Source organism: Callithrix jacchus, chromosome 21, assembly GCF_049354715.1.
Source record: "Callithrix jacchus isolate 240 chromosome 21, calJac240_pri, whole genome shotgun sequence".
Lineage (NCBI taxonomy): Eukaryota > Metazoa > Chordata > Mammalia > Primates > Cebidae > Callithrix > Callithrix jacchus.
In genome coordinates, this window is record NC_133522.1 from 24,566,666 (window position 1) to 24,584,545 (window position 17,880).

The 17,880-nt window shown below is 40.9% G+C and overlaps 2 protein-coding genes across 9 annotated transcripts in view; one reads left to right on the top strand and one right to left on the bottom strand.

Annotated features, from left to right (window-relative positions):
- BTG3 (BTG anti-proliferation factor 3) overlaps positions 1 to 17,880 on the bottom strand; it is a 52,499-nt gene that overhangs the window by 5,846 nt on the left and 28,773 nt on the right. Inside the window, exons 1-3 of one of the 5 annotated variants that reach the window (XM_002761323.6) lie at positions 14,567 to 14,778; positions 10,905 to 11,085; positions 6,550 to 6,687 (exon numbers count right to left, since the gene is read on the bottom strand). In XM_002761323.6, coding sequence (XP_002761369.1) covers positions 6,550 to 6,687; positions 10,905 to 11,077 — 311 coding nt within the window. In that variant the 5' untranslated portion in view covers positions 11,078 to 11,085; positions 14,567 to 14,778. Of the gene's footprint in view, positions 1 to 6,549; positions 6,688 to 10,904; positions 11,086 to 13,306; positions 13,470 to 13,558; positions 13,740 to 14,566; positions 14,779 to 17,880 lie in introns of those variants that run through there. The other 4 variants (XM_078358586.1, XM_078358588.1, XM_078358587.1 and 1 more) reach the window with 4 other exon arrangements.
- LOC118149973 (uncharacterized) overlaps positions 13,681 to 17,880 on the top strand; it is an 81,522-nt gene continuing 77,322 nt past the window's right edge. For 2 of the 4 annotated variants that reach the window (XM_078358589.1, XM_035283366.3), the window contains exons 1-2: positions 13,681 to 15,080; positions 17,333 to 17,427. In XM_078358589.1, coding sequence (XP_078214715.1) covers positions 14,305 to 14,970 — 666 coding nt within the window. In that variant the 5' untranslated portion in view covers positions 13,681 to 14,304 and the 3' untranslated portion in view covers positions 14,971 to 15,080; positions 17,333 to 17,427. The remainder of the gene's footprint in view (positions 15,081 to 17,332; positions 17,428 to 17,880) is intronic. The other 2 variants (XR_013530586.1, XR_013530585.1) reach the window with 2 other exon arrangements.

Genomic DNA, 17,880 nt, shown 5'->3' on the forward strand with positions numbered 1-17,880 from the left:
GCAAAGAAGGAATCATCGCAGAACTTGACCCTACACATTTAATATCCTACAGGTCAATGTCAGCAAGCAAACCATAGTTTACCATTTCTGGTCTATTTAAGTATTCATAAAAGTAACTCCATTTTCTTTCCTTAATTACTTTGTTTTCTACCAATTCCTAAAAAAAATGTGTTTTTTTTTTTTGAGACGGACTTTTGCTCTTGTTACCCAGACTGGAGTGCAATGGCACGATCTCGGCTCACCGCAACCTCCGCCTCCTGGGTTCAAGCAATTCTCCTGCCTCAGCCTCCGGAGTAGCTGGGACTACAGGCGCGCCTCACCATACCCAGCTAATTTTTGTATTTTTAGTAGAGACAGGGTTTCACCATGTTGACCAGGATGGTCTTGATCTCTTGACCTCGTGATCCACCTGCCTTGGCCTCCCAAAGTGCTGGGATTATAGGCGTGAGCCACCGCGCCCAGCCAAAAATGTTTAAAATATCAAAAAAGTCCATTGTTTTGATTATTTTTGTATGCACCAATGAAAGTGGTTGTACAATAAAACATTCTGAGGCCAGGAGCGGTGGCTCATGCCTGTAATCTCAGCACTTTGGGAGGCCGAGACAGGCGGATCACGACATCAGGAGTTTGAGACCAGCCTAACCAACACAATGAAACCCCATCTTTTTAAAAAACAAACAAAAAAAAATTCTGATGTATTTTTATTTTTTTATTGAGACAGGTTTCACTCTGTTGCCCAGGCTGGAGTGCAGTGGCATAATAACAGCTCACTGCAGCCTCTACTTCCTGGGCTCAGGTGATCCTCACAACTGAAACTTCCCAAGAGGCTAGGATTACAGGAGTTTACTACCATGCCCAGCTAGTTAATATATATTTTTAGAGACAAGGTTTTACTATGTTGCTGAGGCTGATCTCAAACACCTAGGTTCAAGAGATCCACCCACCTCAGCCTCCCAAAGTGCTAGGATCACAGGCATACACCACCATTACACTCAGATTTTTTTTTTTTTTTTTGAGACAGAGTTTCGCTCTGTTGCCCAGGCTGGAGTGCAGTGTCATAATCTCGGCTCAATGCAACCTCCACCTCCCGGGTTCAAGTGATTCTCCTGCCTTACCCTCCCAGGTAGCTGGGATTACAGGTGCCCGCCACTATGCCCAGATAATTTTTGTATTTTTGGCAAAGATGAGGTTTCCCATGTTGGCCAGGCTGGTCTTGAACTCCCGACCTCAGGTGATCCACCCACCTCAGCCTCCCAAAGTGCTAGGATTACAGGCGTGGCCCACTGTGCCGAGCCCCAGCTGTATTTTTAAATGTTATGTATATCCTAATGATTCAAGGCAGAGATCAACTAGAAATTTCCTATAAAATTGACTTTAACCCTAATTAAAAGGGGCCTGTGTTTTTCATATTTATACTCACAAAAATGAGAACTGAGGCAGTTATTGAGATTAAAGAAAAAAAGATTGTTAATCTTTTCATAAATGAAGAAGTTTTGGTTAAATTATATTGTTTACTTCAGAGCTTCCTAGCATAACTGCTCACCTCTCACAATTTTTTTTAAGGTACGATAAAAAGTCTTTTTATTCTTCCAAAACATATTTGAAGGCTTGATTAAAAAAAAAAAAAGCTGACAAAATATGCAACCTACACTGCTGATTACTTAAAAGAACAAAATAAAAATTCTGAAATGAAGGAAAATAGTGTAATAAACAATAAAACCAAGAGTTTTTATTCACTGGACAAAAGAGAAATCCACAAATCTATTTAAATAGATTGTGCAAGGTAAACACTATGAAACAATTTTTAGTGTCAGGACAAAAAATATTGTTAAGTAGCTCTTACAAAACACATAAAGTTAGAAATGCAATTAAAGTGATTCTAAGTTTGAAAAAAGATAAAAACAAGTAACTCCAAGTAGAAATACTGTCAAGCTTTTGATTCAATAAAAATAGCTGATGTTAATTCATTTCAAGATAGCACTTGTCTCAAATTATTTCTGAATCAGAATGGTTATCTATGATAAAGTAAAAGGCTTAACTGCTATAAAGTTTGAAAACGTATGTAAGACTGGGTGCAGTGGCTCATGCCTGTAATTCCTATACTTCGGGAGGCCTAGGTGGGAAGATTGCTTGAGCCCAGAAGTTTGTGACCAGTCTGGGCAACGTGGCAAGACCCTACTAAAAAGAAAAGAAAATGTGGAAATCAAGTCTCAGATCACAGATAGATGAGTTCTATGTAGCTATGCTGTCTTCCATTCCCACAGGCCAAATCAAACTATACATACTACTTTGATATACCACATAGCTTCCCTTTTCTACTCTTTATTTTTTTTTTGAGACAAGAGTTTCACTGTTGCCCAGGCTGGAGTGCAGTGGCACGATCTCAGCTCACTGCAATCTCCGCCTCCCGGGTTCAAGCGATTCTCCTGCCCCAGCCTCCTAAGTAGCTGGGATTACAGGCGTGTGCCACCATGCACGTCCAGCTAATTTCTGCATTTTTATTTATTTATTTATTTTTTATTGAGACAGAGTTTCGCTCTTGTTACCCAGGCTGGAGTGCAATGGCGCGATCTCGGCTCACCGCAATTTCCGCCTCCTGGGATCAGGCAATTCTCCCGCCTCAGCCTCCTGAGTAGCTGGGATTACAGGCACACGCCACCGTGCCCGGCTAATTTTTTGTATTTTAAGTAGAGACGGGGTTTCACCATGTTGACCAGGATGGTCTCGATCTCTTGACCTCATGATCCACCCGCCTCGGCCTCCCAAAGTGCTGGGGTTACAGGCGTGAGCCACCGCGCCTGGCCTTCTGTTCTTTTTTAGTTTACCTGATTAAAGTTGCTACAAGTTGGTAGAAAGGGAATTAGACTAGTTTCTCATTCTGACTCTGCCACCTAGCTCTGTTCACCAGAGGCAAGTCACTTAATTTCCCTAGACCTTAGTTTCCTATATGCTGGATGAAGAAGCTGGAGCTGGCTAGATAGTGGTGACTCTTCATAGTATAAAATGCCTAAACAGAAACTGGACATGGTAGCTTACACCTGTAATCCCAGTACTTTAGGAGGCCGAGGAAGGAGGATTGCTTGAGCCCAAGAGTTCATGATTACAGTGAGCTATGATCATGCCACTGCAGTCCAGTCTGGACAACAGAGCAAGACCCTATCTCTAAAACAAAACAAACAAACAAAAGAAAAAACCCAAGAAAAAACAAATACAATTCCTAAACAACTGGGTGAGTTCCTCACAACATAAGATTTGTGTTCTCTAATTTCAAGTTTACTTAGCATAAAGTTTTAGCAATACATTTACTCAATGTCCTCTTCATGGCTGAAAAACTCAACAAATTTCAAGATAATCAAGTTAATTTATGTGTTAATGACAGTAATATAGCAGTGGCTTAGGCCTATCTTCAGTTTTGCCCATTAATAGAATAGAAATTCAAAAACACAAAGGCAAGAAATTTCAGAAAAATTCCTGCCTTTGTAGAAACAGAAACCTCAATCAAGGGCAAATATCTAATGATTGAAGATCAGCTTTATTAACTCAAGATTTCTTTGATACCCATTTAGGTTCTTCATTTTTCCCTTTGCAATACTTTGGTATGAGGGCTCTCTCTTCACGGTAAGAGAAGCTGCTGACTATACTACTGTAACATTATAATGTGCAGTCAATCCCTTAGGAGAATTAGTAAGAGCTGGACAACTTTTAAACTTTCCATTTTTCAATGATCACTGGTAAAACATCAAGGCTAATTTAGTTATTCCTGAAACAATCAATAGTATCGAACACTCTGTATTGGGGAAAAAAAGTTATAAAATATGTTGAGTAGATAATGAAGCTGCCATTTATTCTCAGAACTTCTCATGATAGGAAAGATTTATTTTCCATTCTATATTACTAAGTGATAACCTTTCTAACTATCTGGCGCACTCTGTACTCTTGCAACATTTTACTCTGTCAGAGTAAGTGAAGACTATGAAGAATGCTGAGTGCACCTCAATTTTTTTTTTATAATCTTAGTCTCCAGTATATCAATGAGTTATTTTTAAAGATTCTCAGATATTTGATCGATTGTATACTTGCTAGATCAGCTTTGTTTTAATTTTCAAAATATCTATCTTTCCAGTTTCAATGGAAAAAGCACTTCTCAATGTCTCTTTTTCTTCTTTTAGCTTATATCAACCACCTCTACTCAACTGCTAATACCTTTTTGGGTACCTTTTTGGGGTTCTGTTACTGAATGAACACCTTACATTCTGCAGGTTATTTCTCTTAGCTGGAAAAAAATCACATCAGAGTCAAGTTTTGGCAAAATTTTACATGTAAAATTATTAGAAGCCTACTGAATGAAAAGGTTTCTTAAATTAATAAGGTGAAAGCAAAGTAGCAGTTTTTCCTACCAGGGATCATGAAGTAATGAAATGTCTACTGAAGTAGAATGTCTGTATAACTAATTATTTTTTTCATTCTACAAAGACGTGCCCAAATAACTAACATTTTTATGTTCAGGTGCTGAGACTTATTTTAAGCATTTTAAATACAAAGGTCCAAAATGTTTATATAATTACATAACTTGGTAAACATCCGTGGACATAAAAACATTTCCCTGATGGTTCAGGATCATTATATTGAACATAAACTATTTGACTGTGATAACATACTTGTGCTGATATTGTAGCTTTTTCCCTCTCACCTCTACATCAGACCATATGACATTTTTTGGTGGCACCTGACTGATCAACCGTCTTTCCAATGTTGCTTCTCACTTTTTATGGGCTGAGAAACTACACGACTAACTTAAAGAACTGTATGTTATGTAAGAGCCAACTAGGATCTAAGTGCAGGTCAAATTAAAAAACAATTCAATATAGTAGCTTTTTGACAGCTATTTTTATAAATGGAGGTCTCTGCACAGATTCAGTGGCCAAAGTTTTCCAAGTCTGAGACTAGCCTAAGGCAAATCCTTTATTAGGCCCAGAATCTAAAAATGTTTATTTTCTCAGACCTAAATTTGAGATAGCTTGCTCTCCTTTTCTACCCAAGAAAGTAATATTGGAGAATCTTTATCATAAACCTCTACCACCTACACCTGGTTTCCCCAAGCAATAAACTTACACCAACCACTGGCAAATCGGGTAGTAACCTCAAGCAGCAGTCCTGACAAAATTTAATGCAGAATAACCATGTAATTTAGCTCTCATGTCTTCACCTCCACCTTCATTGATGGAAATCAGGTCAGTCTGTGACCACCTTGGAAGTATACAGTTAGGGTTCCTTCAAAAAATACCTTTACTACAAAAGGCCAAGTGGTCAGGTGAATTGTACCTCAAAACCAAAGAGAAACACTCTAAAGGTATAGCTACAGAAAATTCTTGCAGGAGTTCCATGACTCTGTTCATCTTGTTCCTGCTACCTAGAACATCCTTCCCAACTTGTCACCTGGTCAACCATGGCTCATCCTTCCCCTCCCAGCTCAAGTATTACCTACTCAGTAGTCTCCCGACTCCTTAGCAGATGCAGTAACTTTCCACTTTGTGCAACCTACCATAGCATTTTGTACACATTTCCATTATAGCATAATCAGATGATGATGTAAGTTGCTTATTTTCTTCTCCTTAATTTCAAACTGAACTACCTAAAAGCAGAATGTTGCTTTCAGTTTTGAAACCCCCACAACTTAAGAGTGCCTGGTCCACTAAGAATGGTTTCTGAGTGAGTGAAATTCACCAAGATTTTATACCTAGCACTGATCTTTCACAACTCTATTCATTAGGATATGAGAAAAGTAACTTCCATTATGAAAATAAAACCCAAGTATCACTCAGTCACTTACATAATCAAAAAGGAGGAGGCCAGGCACAGTGGCTCACGTCTGTAATCCTAGCACTTTGGGAGGTTGAGGAGGGTGGGTCAAGAGGTCAGGATTTTGAGACCAGCCTGGCCAAAATGGTGAAACCCCATCTCTACTAAAAATGCACACACACACAAAAATTAGTAGGGTGCGGTGGCAGGTGCCTGTAATTCCAGGAGGCTGAAGCCAGAGAATCACTCAAACCTGGTAGGCAGGTCGCAGTGAGCCGAGATCGCCCCATTGCACTCCAACATGGGCAAAAAGGGTAAAACTCCATCTCAAAAAAAAAAAGAGAGAGAGAGGGAGAATAAATAGAAACAACCCAATTATTATTATCCAGCAGTATTATTTGGGATTAGCTTCTTAATTTGAACATAAACAGACAAGTGCACTAACAATTAAAGATAATAATAGACACCTAACAGAATCTAGGTGTCTATTTCTTGGTCTACAATAAACTTCTTGGCAAAGCACTACTAGAAAAACTCTACGTAATCAGTTTATTTTTTCAGCTCTAAAGCAGGAATGTAACTAGTCCTTCACCATCACCTCCAGAAAAGTATTTCATAACACTTACATCTGAGAAAGTTAAACTACCAGCTCCTGGCCATAAAGACACACAGGCAGGCTATACATGACAGAATGCCATAAAATTAATTCCAGTATGATAATCAGTTCAGCCTCCAGACTCGAAAACTCACCGACAGCACACCTCACATGGGTCCACCCAGAGAGTGAGCTCCTTTGGCAAGCCCAGGTCACTATACAAGATGCAGCTGTTTTCACAGGCTTTTAGGACATCGGGATCAACTCTCTGAAATTTATTGACACGAATACATCTACAATAGAGTGGAGTTACATTAATGTATTTAAATAAATTTAATGATAAACATCATAATATCTATTCATACTTGCCAAGGTGAGTAATAAAATAGTACTAAAAAATATCCTGGTAGAGAACCTAGGAGTATATCTATCCTAAATAGATAAATGTGAACTCTAGGCATAGAGGCAGCATCAAGACTATTCTGTCTGTTGAAAAAAAGATGGCACCTAGGTGAGCACCAGGAAATTACTAGTACTGGGTCTACCTCAGTCTACCTGAAGACTTGACCACCCATGTACATTAAATGAGAAAGGAGTAGGAAATTTTAGAACTCTGAAGGTAAAAGTTTCTAGAGGCTGTGTTCCAATACAAAAAATCTCTAACAAAAGGCCTCATCTATGTTTCAAACAATATTTGGGAATGCTTATAACAAGTTTTGATCTGTCATCAACTTGCCTTTGTATCTCAGATAATAAAGTGTTAAAAGGGCACCTTTGTTTTACCTATAATTGTTCTATAAATACAGAATAAGTGAAGGACACAGATTCATTCATATCATATACTTATGATTAAAATACCTAACTAACATGTTACTGGCTTATTTCATTCAACTTCTATTTACCCAAGGACTTTTATTTAAATAGTTGTCAAAATTAAATGAGGAAAATGTCTAAACCAATAGAGCCTCTGTCCCCTCTTTTTTTAACCTATGAAATACCACATCTACCTAATGGAATATTTAAAGGTGGCTATTAGAGTAAATACAAAGAGACGCATTCTGTTAAATGTTAAATAAGCATTCTGATTAAGCAGGGCAACAGGGCCTATGAAGGAAAAGTATTACTGCCTACAACAAATAATTAATCAAGACAACTTGGGTTTCAGCACTAATCCCAGCATTTATTGGGTGGGCTTAGTTAAGTCACTGTAACCTCTTCCTCAGACGTGAAGCTATAAAACATGGAAATACAAGTTAATTGATAAATAGTAATTATGCCATAAAATACAATGAAAAAAAGAGTAATGTGCTATTTAAAGTTTTTATAAAAGTTCTCAATAGGTAATAGCTAGGAGTAAGTGTTTCTACATAATATTAACAATAAGAACTCTTTTTGAAAGTTTATTATGCAATAGGCAATTCCCTAAATGCTTTGCATGTATTACCTCTTAATTCTTATGATCATACTATGAGTTACATACTTTTTTCCTCAACGTAAAGAAAAAAGGAGGCAGAGAGAGTTTAAGTAACTTCCCCAAGATTTTACAGCTAGTAAGTAATGGATCTAGGGTTCAAATCCAGGCCACTAGACTCTTGTTTATACGTACCTATTTTAGCATCACCATTAACAATACAGCAAAAGCAAAGTGAGAAAAATTGTTTTCTTTTCTTTTTTTTTCTGAGACGGAGTTTCACTGTTGTTACCCAGACTGGAGTGCAATGGCACGATCTCGGCTCACCGCAACCTCCGCCTTCTGGGTTCAAGCAATTCTCCTGCCTCAGCCTCCTGAGTAGCTGGGACTACAGGTGTGCACCACCATGCCCCGCTAATTTTTTTTTTTATTTTTAGTAGAGACGGGGTTTCACCTTGTTGACTAGGGTGGTCTCGATCTCTTGACCTCGTGATCCACCACGGCCAGCCCGAAAAATTGTTTTCTAGTATGTAAAATACTGCTTGGTCATTTTAAAAACATGGTCTTATGCTATAGATTCTAATATTGTATAGGGTAATTCAAAAGATCCCATGTGTCCTGGGACCAAAAGCAGATAAGGATATAAAAAGATGTATCTTAGATATACGTGTTTTTTAAATCTACAATGAAGGTGATGCAGGCTCTCAGCTTAAAAATTATATATAAATGTAGATGCTTAAACAGACTGCTTCCACAAAATCTGCATACCGTACATATTTTGTGCTGTTTTTTCACTCTATATACTGACTACTTATCCATTAGCTACTCTTCAAACCCAAAATTTTAGAAGTTGCATAAAAGTATTCTATCATTTAATTTTGTCAGTTCTTTCCAATTTTTGCAATTACAAAGTATAAGAAACATCCATATTCATAGATATTTGTCTGCATTTCTAATTATACTTGTAGAATACATTCTCAGGAGATTTACTGTTCAAAAGGTATGAATATCTTTACAGATCTTGATAATACTGCCAAATTGCGCTTCACAAGTATCTTTTTATATTGTAGAAAAACAATTACAACTTAGAAACACTTTGTAAGCGAAAGAACACTCCACCTACTCTATGGACTGACGAGTTTCCACCTTTTCTACGGACTGAAGTCTCTACTAACTCCGGTTAATCTTATATTCTGTTCATTTTTATAACAGTAACAACCCACTATTAAGTCTTAAGAGTTTTCTACTTCAAATACAGCTTTTAAATGACTCAGTAATGATACTTCTGATCACATGCCAATTTAATCTTGTTTCACTAACTTTTTTTCTCGAGTTTTCAGAATTAATGGAAACGAAACTGTACACTCTCTGACCTTTAAGTATTTACTTGACAGTGCCTCCATTTTCAGTAACAACAGTATGGTAGCTTGGCACTTTCAAAAAGCCTTCACCCAATGTCAATGAAATCAGAGTAAAAAGCCTCACAGTTCTAACTTACAAAAGCTTTTCACTTGATCAGAAATGAAATTATGCAGAAAAAATTAAGAGAATCAAGTGATAAGATAAAAAATGACTTGAGCCTGTGTTAGCATGCACATTTCTATTTCAATTCACCACATTTTCCAATTTACTGGAAACCTCTTAGGATTAAAAATGAAAAGGAAAATATACCATATCTTGATTCTCTTGTCAATAGAACACAAGCTCATTTGACTTTTAGTACGTAAGAAATTAGCAAATAATATGTTTGCTTCCTTTCTAGACTCCTTGAATGCCCTGTACTTGCAAGAGCTCAGTGTCATAAAGGAAGCCCTTCTTACATTAAAGCACAGAGTGTTGACTTGTGGAAGAAACTTTGAGGACAACAGTATATATGAATAAAAGAGAATTTCTGTAGTTATCACTATAGTCACTGTTCCACTTTTATTTCTTATGGCCACATCCACAAATGGGACAATGTTTGACAGCTGAGTTTAGCAGAACAGTCTCAACTGAGGTTCCTGAGCAGTCACATAAATACTAGAGTAAGCATGCCAGGGCATGTTTTATAGGAGTCTGCTCTTCTTCACTTTAAGCTATAAATGTAACTTATAAAGCAGAGTACAAAAGACAGAGAATTATCTTCCTTCTCAGTGCCAAAACAGTGGTAGCACTGTGGTATGCAGAAAGCCCATGAAAACACGGGCTCATTTAGACCTGAGTTCAAATCCCAGAGCACTGTGGCTCACACCTGTAACCCTAACACTCTGGGAGGCAAAGGCAGAAGATCACATAAGGTCAGCAATTTGAGATCCACCTGGGTAACATAGGGAGACCCCATTGCTACCAAAAAAAAAAAAGTGGTTTTTTTTTTTTTTTTAAATTAGCCAGGTATGTTAGCATATGTCTATAATCCTAGCTACTTGGGAGTTTGAGGCGGTAGGATTGCTTGAACCCCAGAGTTTGAGGCTGCAGTGAACTATGGTTATACCACTGCACTGTAGCCTGGGTGACAGAGCAAAAACAATACCAAACAACAAACAACAACAACAACACATTCCAGAGCCAGTATTTACTAGTTGTGGATCACACGTGAGTTACATTCATCTACACAGTTACTCTGGTTTCTACTGCAAATACATAAATGAGATTATTCTTGTATTAAGAACATTATCAGGTGTCTAATAATTTTGGTTCCCTTTGTCCATACAACTTTTTTTTTCCCAAAAAACACATAACATGTAATTTACTTTTAGATGCAAGATTCTCTTCTTTCAACTCCTACCATGACCATTAATGGGTTATTAGGGGTCCTCTAGAATTGTGACTATCCCTAAGTACCTGTGATCAACAGAAATGCACTGTCAGGAGTCAGGCTATTAACACAAAAACTAACTTCTATGACCCCATAGCACTGGCCTCCTGTGTCCAGGCAATGGGACTCCACCAAAAAATACTTATGTTTTAAAATGAGTAAGGAGAAAATATACAAACACCCCAGAGTTCTATATTTTGCCGATAAAACACTCGTAGGCATGGTCTGCACACCCTTCAGTCATTGTCCTTGAACACATCTCAAGGGGTTGATCAGCCTCTGCTTAGTTCAATCTAATCCTTTACCTGTAGGCCTGTCCTTTTGATGGTTTTTCTGGATACCAGTGATTTTTATATTTTTCTTGAAGTATTAGAGTCAATTTCTCAGCAAACCTCTCAACTGCCTCTTTTTTCAACTTATCGTGTTTTCGAACTAGCCTTGTGAAAAAGAAGACAACAGCAGCAATTTCGTTCTTCATTTTTTCTCCTGCAAAGATAAAACATGTTTTCTCAAAAAACCAAAATATAAAAACCAGGAAGATGAAGCTCTTTAAGATATACCTCCTTTACAGGTCTCCCATTCCTCCTTCCCATTTTATCTGGTATTTCTTTGGCTCATACCTGGGGTAGAGAACAATCTACTTATCTTTATGCCATAAAGGCCTTATTATAAAATACTACTTTAAAATCTTATCACTTAGCTTCATGAAGAAGTTCAGTAAAGAGAGCACATTGCTCCTGTTGGCTAAAATAAAACCAGAGCTATCAGTAAATGAAAAGCACTATAATAACTGATACTATGACATAGTTTTTACTGTGTGTGTCAATATTTAGCTGCAATACATTTAAAATTATGTGAAATGATTTGAACTTTAAAACATAAAAAAGTTTACTTTAAAATCTAGTACTGTAGAGACATTTTATAACAGAAAAGTTTGGCAATTCTTAAAAAGGTTAAACCTAGAGTTATCATATGACCTGGCCAATTCTACTTCTAGCTATTTGCCCAAGAGAAACGAAAACGTATGTCCACACCAAAACCTTGTATAGGAATGTCCATAGCAGTATTCATAATAGCTAAAAAATAAAAATAATCAACATGTTTACCAACTAAGGAATGGACAGATACTGTGATATACACATGTAGTGGAATATTTTTCAGCAATGAAAAGGAATGACTGCTAATACAAGCTACAATATGAGTGAACCTTGAATACAGAAATCCCCATAGCAGTATTCATAATCGCTAAAAAGGAAAAACAGTATATCTACCAACTAAGGAATGGACAAATACTGTGATATATACATGTAATGGAATATTATTCAGCAGTCAAAAGGAATGAGTACTAATATAAGGACATGGGTGAACCTTGAATACATCACACTAAGGTAAAGAAGCCAGTCACAAATGACCACATATTGTATGATTCCACTGATATGAAATATCCAGAATAAGCAAATCTATATAGACAGAAAACAGATTAGTGGCCTAGTGGGAGGGAAGTGGGAAGCCGAGAAAGGGAGTATTGCTATTAAGTACAGGGTACTTTTTGGGGTGATTAAAAAATAAACTAAATTTCACTATAGTGATGGTTGTACAACTTTGTGAATATACTAAAACCACTGAATTGTATATATTAAATGGGTGAATTGTACGGTATATAAATCTCAAAGCTATTATACATAAAAAATTTCAGCATTGAGTTTCTGTAAGTACTCTTTCAGGAAGAGGGACACATTTATCCAGAAGTTAAGAGACACAAAAAATGGTGGCTCTATCAGGACATAGTTAAGAGAATGGAAATTCAGGGTCACCCACAGAAAAACAAACTAAAAGTAATAATCAGAGAGTTAACTGCATGTTGGATTGCCTCAAATGACTTTAAAAATGCCATATCTGATTTATCATTGATTAATCCTTAAAGGCAAACCCTTGTCCTAAGATTGTTTTGATGTATGTTCTGTCTTTGCTCAATGAGCTCATTCATCTGGCTGCTGTAACTTGGGAGTTATTAAGATGCTGCATTTAGTAAGCAACATCACCTTTTTGGGAGCCAATTACGTATTAAAGACATACAGCCTCTGCTATGTTTAGCATAAAAATAGACTAACCTATCAACAGTTTGTGTTCCCACATTTCCAAAAAAATAAAGACGATTGTTAGCTTTCTTTTCTCGAACTGCTCTTTAAGTCTCGCTTTAGAATGTGACTCCTTTATTCAAAGTGCAAATTCAAACAAGAAACCTCACTGTTAAATAAATTCTACACAGTTATCTGAGGTGTGCTGGCAGCCATAGATAGCCTGATCCTGGAAGGGAAGGCACTCAAATCTTTCTCCCAGAACCCTAGAATACCAAATTCACCTTCTACAACCAGCTACCAGACACTGGGCGTGGGTCCACACAGGAGTGTGGGAATACACGTAATCCCAGCCCACCACGACTGCTGTGCAGCCTCCCCTTGAAAAATGTGAGCCATTTCCACTTTATAAAGCTACATTTACATTCCACCACGATATAATGGGGGGGGGGGACAAGGCAATTTAACATACAGTTGGAAAGAAAGTTTTGCTGATGGAACTACATTAGCCTCCACTCCAACAACACAAACAAGGAACCATACTGAAGAAATTTACCGAATCTTTAACCAGATCATTCTCCTCATTCATTACATTTGCCAACGGTGTGCCACAAATCTGAGTTTTGTACCTGTTTGCTCTGCTCCATATCAAATAAATAGGAAAAAAGGAAGGAAGGAAGGAAAGAACCACTTAGTGGTTGTTTTTGGTTGTAACACAAGATGACTCATATGGACTTTGTTTTCCCCGTTTGAAGAAATGATGGCCGGAACAGCTGAAAAATAAACCCACTCCCACCAGTATTCTACGAATACCAAAAGGTGAAGGAGGGAGAGTTACAGTCAGGGACAGGATCACTAGAGGTAAGCAGGGCCAACAAGACCTCAGGCATCTTGAATAAGTAGGCGTCCTCCACCCACATTCAGAGCAAAAGGCTCCCATTTTAAATATCGCACGGTGACGTCATCCTGGGACCTCGTCACCGCGGCGGCCGCTCCTCAAGTTCTACTTTGTTCCACAAGGCTCCTCTGCTCACGGCTGCGTGGACAAAACCCAAAGGGAACAAGCTCGGCCTGGCAGGAGTTTGCAACTTTGTACTTTTCCCTCCCTTGTAACGAAAACCTCATCACAATCGTTTCTAGGAACACATTTTTCTCCGGATAGACGTTCCCAAGGTGGAGGGCGGGACAAGACTGGCCCGTGGGGCTGCGGAGCCCCGCCGGCCTCAGTGGCGCCACAAAGCGGGCTCTAAACCATTCAGCGGGGAAATAATTTTCCAAGGGACCAGGAGTTTGGACTTTCTGAAGCCATCGAAAACCACCGCAGGCACTCCCGCTGGGGTTTTAAGAGCGAGGTAGGTGAGGAGGCATCAGACATCTCCACCCACTCCTGAAAGAACGGCCTTGAGCTGCGCCCAACTTCTGCAATCCCGGTTTTCCCCAAGTTCAAGGGGAAGGGCCCTGGCGCCCAATGCCCGGCCTCCCCGACAACATCCTGGCCAGGGTGCCCCTGCCCCGCCAGCCCGCGAGTCCACTGTCCCCGGTTCGAGGACCCGGCTTCCTAGAGGAGTGACTCCCCAAACAAGCGGGGTTCCAGAAAACCCACGAACGCGAAGCGGGTGGGTAGAGGATGGGAAGCCGCGGGGCTGCTGCCCAACCCGAGGGGGAAGGTAACGCGCTGTGGAAACGTGCGGGCCGCCCTCGCCGACCCCAGCCCTGCTCTGGCGCGGAGCCGGAGCCCATGCAGCTTGGTTCCATCCCCCGCCCCTCCCCTGTCCACAGTGCGCCGCCCGCCAGCGAGCCTTCGACGTGGCTGCAGGGGCGCCGGGACCACCCTCCCCCGATACCCACAGCCCCGCCATGTCTACGTTCTCCCGGCCCTGTCTCCTCACCGCCGCTGCCGCCGCCGCCGCTCTCCGGTCGGAGATTCGGCGGCCCAGACCTTGTCCTGGCCGGGAACCGAGGGCTCCGCCTCAACGGGCCCGTGCTCGGCAACAGGGAGCTGAACGAGCTTGGTTCGGCGCGTGCGGCTCCCGCGTCGTCGGGCAGCCGAGCGCGCGCTGAGAGGACCGGCGGGCGAGCGAGCGCGCACACGAGAAAGCGCAGCCCCAAAGCGGCGCGCAGGGGTCTTGCGGCCCGGAAGAGGGGAGGGGCGATGACCCGGGAAAGGGTTGGCGCCGCGCGGGATCGGCTCGCGCGCCTGAGGGGCGGTGCCGTGGGCGGGGCTTCGCCTCGAGGCCGCCCCCAAGCCCCGGGCCTCGCCGCGCGGGGGACTACACACCCTCGTCCTGCCTAGACCCAGGCTCAGACCTTCCTCTGCGACGGCGCGGCCCTTAGCACCGCGGGTTCCTTCCCCGGCGAAGAGTCGCGCTGAGGATCTGTGGGACCCCCGCCCGGCTGACCTAGGCGCGTCAGCGCCTTCGGGGGTCGCGCGGGCTCGGTCCTTTCGGCTGTCTCGGCCTTTGTTTCCCCCTCAGGTCTCTCCACGCTGCACTTGACACCCTCAGGGCTAGATGGCAAGTTCTAGAACCAGCTCTCTAGACCCAGGGCTTCATGGGAGACACAGACTCGACGGGAAGGGGAACTTTGCATTTATGAACAGATCCTCATCCTTCTTGCTGCAGTTAATTACAGGCTCGTTAACTGTGCAGCTGCCCTGCTGTATTTTAGGCGGTTGTTGGCACTCCTAGTTGGGCACTTCCCTGGCCCCTCACAGCAGGGACTGTTGTGTGCTGCCCTGGCACTGGCTTCTGTGTTTTGCACAAAGGAGAGGCTCCAGGGATGTTGGCCAAAGGAATGAAGCCTTGAGAGTCCAGGCTTTCTATTTCTGAGACACTTCTACTCAAGGACTTCCCAGATGCATACTCTTTGAGCAAATACAAATATGGAGAGGGAGCATTAACTTTCTGAAGAAAAGAAGGAACATCTTTTTCAACCTTTTATATTGAATTAGCACCATGGTCTTAGTTTTGTGAAAACACTTTAGTACATCAAACTGGCTGGAGGAATAAGAGATATTCCTACCTTTTAATTATTATTATTAAAAGAGGGCTAAAACATGTTGTAAATTACTTAAGAACTGAATGTTCAAGTTATACAGTATATCAGCCAGATTTCTTACTGCCCACTAGGCCTGGGAGCATGTTTTCAGCTCAGTTTTATGAATGTTTTAAATTTTTGTTACTGATGTTTGTTATTATAGCCCATTAGTAGTTCAAAATAATTTTTTAGCAGTAATAAATATACCATCCCCAAAACAGTACAATAAACTTTATTTGTTAAAAAAAAAATACTGTTCTAGAACTAAGTCTACTTACTGGTACATTTAAAGAGAATATTTACACCTTGGAGTCTTCTAGGAGGTGTGAAGGTGTTTTTATTTTAAAATCATAACAATCTGATGAGGTTATTTTTACAAATCAAGGCCTTTAATTCTGCAGTTTCATAAAATAGCTAGCTAACCACCCACATTACTCAAAATTCATCCAGAAATTTCTGTAGTTTGTGATTAGTATTTTGTGTAGTATTTATAAATCTATGATCCACATTTTCCAGTCTTAAAGCAGTACCATATTCAAAAAACACAGGCAAGAACTTAAAACCCAATTTCAAAATGACTTTTAAAAAATTCTCAGGCTGAGCACTGTAGCTCATGCTTATAATCCCAAGGAGGGAAGATCGATTGAGCCCAGGAGTTCAAGACCAATTCAGCCAACATCATGAAACCCCATTTCTTTCTTTCTTTTTTTTTGAGACAGAGTCTCGCTCTGTTGCCAGGCGCCAGGCTGGAGTGCAGTGGCACAATCTCAGCTCACTGCAACCTCCACCTCCCGGGTTCAAGCAGTTTGCCTGCCTCAGCCTCCCAAGTAGCTGGGACTACAGGCGCACGCCACCATACCCAGCTAATTTTTATATTTTTTTAGTAGAGACGGGGTTTCACCATGTTGGCCAGGATGGTCTCGATCTCTTGACCTGGTGATCTGCACACCTCGACCTCCCAAAGTGCTGGGATTACAGGCTTGAGCCACCGCACCCAGCCTATGAAACCCCATTTCTACAAAAAATCCACAAATTAGCCAGGTGTGGTGGCACGCACTTGCAGTCTCAGATACTCTGGAGGCTTGGGTGAGAGGATCACCTGAGCCCAGGAAATTGAGGCTGCAGAGAGCTATGATGACGCCATGGCACTCCAGCCTGGGCAACACAGCAAGACAGCGTTGAACACAGTGAAATAGACACAAAGCAAACAGTGTATTTTAAATACTTTTTCTGTCATCTGCTTCTCTTGCACACACAGTAGTTGTTTTTGTGCCTCTTTTAAAACTTGCCCTACTCTTTTCCAGCCCTGGCTGTGTGCTTCAGATGCTTTGCCCCAGCTCTCTTTCCTTCTGAGTTGGAATCACAAAATCACACATGAATCGGTCAGGCAAGGCAGAGCCCGCCTCTTTATGGGACTGGAAGAGGAGAGCTGCTATGAACTCAATGTTTATGACCCTCAAAATATTCCTGCGTTGGAGACTAAATCCCCAATGTGATAGTATTTGGAGGTGGGGCTTTGGGAGATAGGTCATGAGGGTAGAACCTTCATGAATGGGATTAACGCCCTTATAAGTAGAGACACAAGAAAGAGATGATCATTCTCTCTGCTCTCTTGCCAGGTGAGGATACAAGAAGACAGCAATCCACAAAGCATACCCTCACCAGACACCAGATCTGCTGGCACCTTGATCTTTATCTTCCCCACCTCCAAACTGTAAGAAATTTATGTTGTTTAAGGCACAGTCTATAGTATTCTGTGATAGCATTCTGAAATAAGACAGGAGCAGAACTGATGTAAATAATTACAGTAGTTCCACCTTATCCATGGTAGTATCCACCCCAGTGGATGTCCGAAACTGCACATGGTACCAAACCCTATATATAATTTTGTTTTTTTTGAAAGGGGGTTTTGCTCTTGTCACCTAGGCTGGAGTGCAATGGCGTGATCTCAGCTCACTGTAACCTCCACCTCCTGGGTTCAAGTAATTCTCCCCCCTCAGCCTCCCGAGTACCTGGGATTATAGGCGCCCGTCACCACACCCAGCTAATGTTTGTATTTTTAGTAGAGACTGCTGGCCTCAGCCTCCCAAAGTGCTGGGATTACAGGCGTGAGCCACCAGGCCTGGCCAAACCCTATATATAATTTATAAATTAGAAACAGTAAGAG